The following is an 8,513-nucleotide window of genomic DNA, read 5'->3' on the forward strand; positions in this document are numbered from 1 at the left end:
TTCAAGTAGTATAAAAATGGTGAAACTTATATAATTTTTTTTTAATTTAAGTTAACTAAGCTTTAAAACTAATTAAACTTATTTCTTGGTAAGTTTCAAGTGCAAAAATTACTTTAAATTTACGCAGTTTACAATTTGCTACAAACCGAAATTCAGGGTTTCTCTCTATAGGTTTGGAGTCTCCTTTTTCCAAAAGCACCACGGATCCTTGGGCAGATTCCAAAATTCCACTCAGGCACTCGAGAGTTTCAGAAGATGCTAAATTTATTTCATCGAGAAGGAGCCAGTCACCTGACTGCATGCACTTAGCTAGTTGACCTGTGATACCATAATAGTACAATTAGGACTTAAACACCGTAACTATTTATAAACTTAAGATATCAATATTGTGAATAGTTTTTAATATTAGTTATTTTATTAATTTTTAAAAATCTCTCACATTTCGACTTAATTTTTGTAACACAGATATGAACATAATTGAATCATAAGACAATTCTTTAAAATTATTAATCTTCGACAAAACAAACTATAAAAATAAAATAAGATTCATACATATCATGGTTTTTATCAAATCTGTAAATAAAATTAGACTAACCTTTAACAAAGTCAAACGCAACTGGAGAGTTTGACTTAATCTTAACGCCAAGGTTCTTAAGGCAGACTTGAAACTGCAACCATTCTTCAAGTAGCTTTTCATCTGCGCTTCCCTTGTTTTCTTTGTCTTGAACTTTCTTCTCTTCTTTTGCAATTACGTGTATTGTGACTCCTTCCATGGTGTTATACAGTTTTTTGTACCTAAATAAACAAACGAATTTTACATGGTATTTTTAAACTAAATATCCAGTTCAAAAATAAGAACAGAACTAAGTTACAGATAAAAAACAAACGACAAACTTTATAAATTAACCAAAAAAATTTACTGAATGATTAAATTTTTAATGACATAATGTAAATCATCTATTTTTATATCTACAATCTTATATTTTCAACTTAAATTGCTCACAAATAAAATAAACATATACAAAAAATGTCAACCACAAACGTTGTAAGTCAGTGTTTTATTGGAAACTTGGTTAAAATGTAAATTCTTAAACAATTATTTTAAAGATCTATAACAGTGTCGATAAGCTGTAAGGAGGCGAAAGGTGGGCCGTGACTAGTAACGGGGCTTTTAATAGATATTCTGGGGTTTGAAATGAAGAGAAAAATAATAATAAAGGCTATAGAACTTAACGAGAAATTCGAAACTTACAGTATATATTCTAGGGTTTGTAACGAGTAGAGGCGATCATTGTATAATTTTCCAAAAAGGAGGCGATTATGAAAAAGAGTTTAGAAAACCCTGATCTATAACTTAAAACATTTCATGTTTAAACTAAACTTCTGCATAACACATATACTAATTTGTTACCTAGTAATATACCATTTGAAAAAATTCAAATACAAATTAATTTCAAAAAACAATGTTTTCAAAACGATTTACCTATTTTTAGGTAATGCAAGTTTTCTTTTTAGTATTTAGTTTACTTGGAATACAAAACCATTTTTAAGCTTTCCAGTTTTGCTCAAAATATTGATAGTGAAAGTTGAAGTTGTATTAGATTTAAATGAGAGTAAATTTTATAACGTATATTGGAGAATTCAAAGCAGTTAAAATTGCTATTTTTAAAATATTAAATAAAATAGTTTAAAAAAGTATTAAAAATCTCATGTAAAAATATAAATTCTTAAAACAGTTTATACCAACTAACTTTTGTTTTTGTGAACACTGTCTCAAAGACTTCGTAAAACTCTCAGGCAAATTACAGTTGCTTCTATGCAAAAGATCTTCGAACATTTCTCTTACGGGTCGCACTGTGTGCTTTATTTGAAAAGGTTTGTATCCACCGAGCAAATCTGAAGCACTCGACTGCTGCGACATGTTCAGTACGTGCAGTTTCTTGCCTGTCACAATTCTCATAGTTACAAAAGTAATCAGAAACTACTCAATTCAACTTCTTATTTATCTTTTATAGAAAATAATAAAATCTGAATATACAATTTAACGTTTATAAGTAAAACAACAAACTTGTAATAATCTTCGTACTTAAAAATATGATAAACTCTTAAAGTATACTTCAAATACACATACCAGTTTGTTGAGCGAGATATTGCAATACGGTGGTTTTTCCAACACCAGTTTCACCAACTAACAAGACCGGCTCATTGTGCTCAACACAACCCAATAACTGCTCCAATAATGCACTTGCAATCCTTCAATTTATACACAAACTTTGAACTTACTGTTTATTTATATAAATCATCAGCTAAAAATAAACAAATCATATGGAGTTATTTTAAATAACTAAATTAACATTCTTAAATTACAACTTTTTAAAGCTATTTATTAAGAAATAACCTGGTTTTGGCAAAGCTAATTTTCTTAACAGCTTGCAGCCTAGGTTTTCTGTCCTTATTTTTCGACGTTTCTTCAGGTCTTTTGATTTCATATCGACCAGCTTTTAATAATTTCTGACTCGATATGACATCTGGATTTCGGTTCTTATAATCGTCGAGCTGTAAGTTGTTTAATTGGTCATTCCGTTTACAATAAGTGTTTGAGTAGTATATATTTTCTTTTCAGACTAAACAACTCTAATCTTTAAAGTTCTCAATAAAACTATTTTGCTTAACGCAACAAAGTATACAATAAACAAACGAGCTGCGGCTTGCAGTGAATTTCCACGCACAGCTCGTGTATGAGCTTCTTCCTCACGCTCCTGTCGCTGATGGGTGACACGAAGCAGTCCATGGCGGACAAGGTGATGTGCTCCTTCCTCATGCCTGCCTCTTCCTTCTTGTTGGCGTGCTTCGCGTCGAAGTCTTCAATGCGACGCGCCCACTTCATTATGTCTCTGATAAAAAAATCAAGATTTGAAAAGCAAAACTAAAACAGGAGTAGTTAGTAAGTTATTAGGTTATACAAAAAACATTTTGCTATCAGCATATTACTACTTGGTTTTTCTTATGAGTGAATTCAGATAAAATATATATTATATCTCACTCTATAAAAAACTTATTAAAAAATAATTATTTTTAGGGTTGCCAAAGGTTTTCTGAAAATTTTTTCCAGGTTTTTGATTTTTTTCCAGGTTTTTAAAAGTATAAGTTTTTTGATTCGTTTTTAAAACAAAATTTAATTTAAGGTAAAAAATGTACTAAAAAGTAAAAAAATATCAAAAATATACTGCAATGCTACTTTAAATATGATTTAATAATAAATAAAATTTCTAAATAATACAAAAAAAATAATATATATGATAGATTTTTCGTATCAAATCTAAATTTCATTACTTTACATATAAAAATTGTCAAAAATTGCAGGTTATTTTCAAGTTTTTTTTTTTTAATTTTCTCAAAATTTAGGTTTTTCTAGTTTTCTTTTTTGCTTAAATTGTCAAATTCCAGGTTTCCAGGTTTTTTGGCAACCCTGTTAATTTAGATAACTTTTTTCAATGAAATAAATTTTGCAACTCAATATAATGCAATCTAGTTCATTTTAAACACAAGTCAAATTAACAAAATAAAAGTTCTTTATTTACCTAGTTGAAGGTTGACGCATAGCTAAAGGTTTTTCTCGGATTATCTTTTTGATTTTAGAGTAAACATCTACCATCATCGTACTGATTAAGCTCAACTTCGGCGATATTTTTGATACTATCTGTTGACACAATAATACAATGAAATAAAAAAACCTTACTTTAAATTCATAATCCACTAAAAAAATTAAATATTAAATCGTAGCTAACTTAATCAAAAAATAATTTTTAAGCTGATATCTTCATACGAAGGACATTTTATTTTAAAACATATAAAACTATTTTAATATTGTTTTTTTTTTGTTAAAACATCTAACCATTTTAATATATTCGTCTTTGAGCTGCTGCATCTCAACCACCTGGCACTTTTCAGCCAGCATCTGCACTCCCCTTCCCATTGCCCTCTTTGACGTCATAACCGATTCGGATCGACACCTGAGCGTCAAGAAGAGTCTGAAAGCGGGGGAAATTTTTATTTGCTCTGAAGATCTTCCCGGAATATTCAGCTTGCGGGATTCGATCAGCGGCAGCAGCAAGGTTATCTGCAAAATAATTAGTATTATATTTCTGAGTTTATTACACCAAAATTAAAGGTCATAACCAATTGCTTACGTAATATCATATATACGAGTAATGAACTTTTTAATAGTTTAAGAAATACACACTGATTTCAAATTTATATTTTGTATTTATATATCAATTCTAAACAACTCACACTAATTTAGTTACTTAATATATAAACGTTGGTTTTAGTTTTGGATTTTTACTACCAGAAGTGCTTTATTTAACCATATATTTACATAAAATTTATCTTTTTTTTAAGTGTGAAATAAAATTCAAAAAATTCAATAAAAGCAATAATTATGTTATAAAGTTATATATATATATAGCAAGTTGAATTTTAAACTATTTTGATACAAAAATTACGTACAACGTCCATTGGAGCTCTTTCAATGTCTTCTAAAAGCAACCAGTAGCCTTTAATACAGGCTTCTACAAGCAGACCGTCTTGCCATTGAAACTTGCCTGCAAAATTTTAAATAAAAATAATTATAAAACAAACAATTGTTGAACTTAAATAAATAAGATTATACCAGGAACAGCAGTAGACACGTAAGTACCAGTCAATGTTTTGCTGTCAGTATCATCACTCAACTGGATCTTACTCAAAAGTGGTGCTTTGTTGCGACCTGTTAAAATACTAACTTGCTTTTTATCTATGTAAAATTTTAATCATATTATAACTAAGTTTTGCACAAAACAAGCATCTTTTATGTAAATTGCACGGTATTTTGTTTAATTAAATTTTTGCATATACAACTAAATGAATTAAAATTTCTCAAACATTTTGATTTGTTGCTACAAAAGAAAGGAAATAATATTTCAACTCATGATAACTGAACATTTACCTTTTTTTTTACCTAATACTAACTAAGATTCATAAATTGTATATACTAATTCAAAAAAATAAATAACAACTACTGCAGATAATTACCAGTTTTTTCAGCAAAGTATTCAACAAGTGAAGTTTTTCCACATCCAGAAGGACCTGTTGATGATAAATAATATTAAAATGTATAAGAACAATATTATGCTAAACTTATATAATTATAATTTCAAAAACTGATCAACTTCTAAAACTTTAGTTTAACAAGTTTATATAGGTAACGGCCTTAATTTGTTATTTATAACGGATATATTTGTTATTTAAAGCTGAATTTTAAGAAAAATATAATTGCATAGTCTTTATTTATATAAAGATATTTAACTTTGTAAAATATTTTAAGTCGATAACTTTAATGAAGCACATTCACAACAACTCACCACAAATAAGCAACGGTTTGTTGTCACGAAGTGATTCCGCACATTTTCGTACGACTTCTATCAATTCCGGCGTCATTATTCTGTTTGATGACAAACCAGAAGTTATCGAGGAACCTTGAAATGCTCCTCTGTTGTACCTGTGCAAATGTTTCAGTCGTTTTATTTAAGTTTTAATTAATAACTACTATTTAAAAATTTATTTGATTCCAACAGTAACTCAACTTTGTTTAATTTAAGTAAAAATTTCTTTAAATGATTTTCTTTAAAAGCATTACATAGATTTGTGTGTAAAAAATATGAATATATTAAGAAATTTTAGTAGACTATACATAAAATTAAAACCTAGCATAATATTTATTACACTACAAAATACAGTTCTAATTTTTTTTAAGTTTAAACGTTTAGAATTTAGTTAAATTTCTTTTATTTATAAAGTCTCCCTGGGCGGGAAATATGTACAACATGGCAAACATAAACATGTTATATTTTTGATTGTATTGCGAACTTGTAAACTTACTTAGAAAGCAAAACTCCACAGACGGGAACAAGTTTTCCGCACAAATCAGATGAATTAACAGCATGCTTAGTTCTTCTTTCTTTCACACATTTTATTTCTAATTTGGCCACGGGTAATTTGTTTGACAGTGGTACTTGCAAACGAGAAGACAGACTGTAATGTTTAAGTTGATCAAAAATGAATGCAAGCACGTACAATTAAATAAAATAAAACCAACTTAAATTATTTCAATGTTAATCAGAAAATATAAACAACAATTTCTAAGTATGTATAAGATTCTGAATTAATAAAATTTGTACATAGACAAGTAAATACATACTTAAGCAAAGTAAAAAAATAAATAAAAATAGGATAAAATATTCAACATTTTTAACAAATATTTAAGGAATACAAATTAGATTGTTTTTTTTTTATAAAACAATATTAAGTCAGCTAAACATTCTAAAACTGTGAATTTTTCCATACTTGGAAACAAAAGTACGTGATGTACATTATTAACATATACTAAACTAAGATTAAAACAAACATTTCATAATTTACCATATTGAGCATACCTTAACACCATACCAAACACTTTTTAAAGTTTTACAGAAATAAGTAAAAAAAGATTATGATGAATGTAGTATAACAAAACAAAAAAAAAATTATAAATAACTGAAAATACTATTGCTAACTTGAACTTAAACTACATCTGAAGTTTCAATATTAAACGTAAGTAATTATATTTTGACATACTCTATTTGTATTCTTTCTAAATCATCTTTAGATCCTTGTTTAGGAATTTCACCGTGTAAGCAACCTAGCAGAAGATTCATGTAAGATTTAACTATTTTGTATGTTTCACAAAAAGTTTTACTCTCTTGTAAAAGTAGATGCCACTTCCAATTAAGATTTTGAAGTGATGGATATTTCTGTAAAAATAAGAATAAGGAAATAAGGATATATGCATAATGTAATTTTCAATTATAATACTATAACAACTTGGTAATTTATAAAAAAAATTATCCAGTTTACACAAAAATTAATTTAAACAAAAAACTTTTCGTATACTAAGAAAAGAAACTTACAATTACAAGAAGATATGTTGCTTGTAAAATAGCTGCCAAATTTTCTTGTCCTACTTTTCTTTTCTTACTACATGGCTCATCATCTATACTGATAAACCTTTTGAAAGGAGCTCCATGTTTCTGGAGGTATTCATCAACAAACCTGTGTTAACAATTTTCAAACACTGTATGTTAGCTACACCAGTTTTAAAATTATAATATCATTTAAATTGTTTTATTAAACCCTGTTAGGTTTTATTTTTAAACTTTTTACTTTATTGACAAAGTAAAACAAATATGAAATAATTACTTAATATCTAAACTATTACACAGTTTTAAGTTTATTTAGCGTTTTAATATTACTTATTTAACACTTTGCCTTTAACTAATTGTTTCAAAAAACTCACTCATCTATGTTTAGAACAGAGTTCTTGTAATTACTTAGCCATCCAAGAATAATGCACATTTTTTCATGTTTTTCTATTGTATTGTTTTCACTTACCTTTTTTTCTAATCTTTAAATTTGTTTTTTAATAAAACTTTATACTCAACTACAAAATTTTCAAAGGATAAAAAACTATCAAAAATTAATGCAAAGAAATTAAGTTAATTTAAATTTGATGTTTTTTTGAATTTACTTTTGTAATTTACATAATCTAAATACTTACAATAATGTACAGTACATATAGGATTATTACTCTCAAAAGTTTATAAAGTGTTACAAACTAACCTATAGAGCAATTCCACCATAAGAGATGGAATCATATCTGCTATATCCTTTAGCTGTTTATGATTGCACAGCATAAGTGTGTCTGAAAAATATCCTAGTAGATCTTCACGGTCTTTTTCAGTCCAACTCTAATATATTTTGTTTGTATTAACGCAATATTGTAAATTAAAGATTTATAAATCTTAATTTTTGTTTGCCCTAAATATAAATTTATAGTTCTACAAAGAATACTTTTTTAAGACATACTTTGTTTTTATAACTTAGTTTTTGCTAATTTTTTTTAAATAAATAGATAACTTAAAAGTATAGTTTTTTAGAGTGTTTTGATTTAACAGTTTTCACTAAAAGTTTTCAATACTAAAATAATAAGAAAAACGTACTTCTTTTGCTAATAAGTCTGTTAATTTTCTTAAAATACTTTCAGGTAAGTATTTTATCCTCATAAATAGTATTTGTTCTATGGTTGAAGATATTTCCAAATGGAAATGCTCCATTTTGTCACATTCTATACTTTCCATTCTATTTTTAATTGCCTAAATTCTGTATAAAAAAATGTTTTCTAGTTTAAAAAAGGGTTCCAGATATGCACATATAACAAAAATAAAAACTATAAAACATTATACGATTTTCTGTTAAGGAAATCTATAGATATTTAAGGATAGGGGCAAAGTTTTTCTTTTAGATATATTTTTAAAAATATGAAATCTATTAAAAAAAACATTTATACAAAAATGCATGTACTTAAATATAATCAGATTAGTATTAAAAATATAAAATTCTAGTAATTTGTTTAAAATATGTTAAATATACAAATTTGT

The 8,513-nt window shown here is 26.9% G+C and overlaps 1 protein-coding gene across 1 annotated transcript in view; it reads right to left on the reverse strand.

The window, feature by feature from the left end:
- LOC145838474 (midasin-like) overlaps positions 1 to 8,213 on the reverse strand; it is a 32,546-nt gene extending 24,333 nt beyond the window's left edge. The window contains exons 1-17 of the mRNA XM_082946076.1: positions 8,076 to 8,213; positions 7,696 to 7,823; positions 6,987 to 7,128; positions 6,655 to 6,830; positions 5,920 to 6,072; positions 5,403 to 5,539; positions 5,074 to 5,127; positions 4,673 to 4,768; positions 4,510 to 4,604; positions 3,889 to 4,120; positions 3,582 to 3,738; positions 2,699 to 2,894; positions 2,399 to 2,556; positions 2,132 to 2,253; positions 1,752 to 1,944; positions 596 to 795; positions 147 to 318 (exon numbers count right to left, since the gene is read on the reverse strand). Of these exons, the coding sequence (XP_082802202.1) occupies positions 147 to 318; positions 596 to 795; positions 1,752 to 1,944; positions 2,132 to 2,253; positions 2,399 to 2,556; positions 2,699 to 2,894; positions 3,582 to 3,738; positions 3,889 to 4,120; positions 4,510 to 4,604; positions 4,673 to 4,768; positions 5,074 to 5,127; positions 5,403 to 5,539; positions 5,920 to 6,072; positions 6,655 to 6,830; positions 6,987 to 7,128; positions 7,696 to 7,823; positions 8,076 to 8,213 (2,549 nt within the window). The remainder of the gene's footprint in view (positions 1 to 146; positions 319 to 595; positions 796 to 1,751; positions 1,945 to 2,131; positions 2,254 to 2,398; positions 2,557 to 2,698; positions 2,895 to 3,581; positions 3,739 to 3,888; positions 4,121 to 4,509; positions 4,605 to 4,672; positions 4,769 to 5,073; positions 5,128 to 5,402; positions 5,540 to 5,919; positions 6,073 to 6,654; positions 6,831 to 6,986; positions 7,129 to 7,695; positions 7,824 to 8,075) is intronic.
- Positions 8,214 to 8,513: the final 300 nt, after the last annotated feature.

The sequence above is a fragment of the Thalia democratica genome, chromosome 1 (assembly GCF_965202585.1).
Source record: "Thalia democratica chromosome 1, ktThaDemo2.hap1.1, whole genome shotgun sequence".
Taxonomy (NCBI): Eukaryota; Metazoa; Chordata; class Thaliacea; order Salpida; family Salpidae; genus Thalia; species Thalia democratica.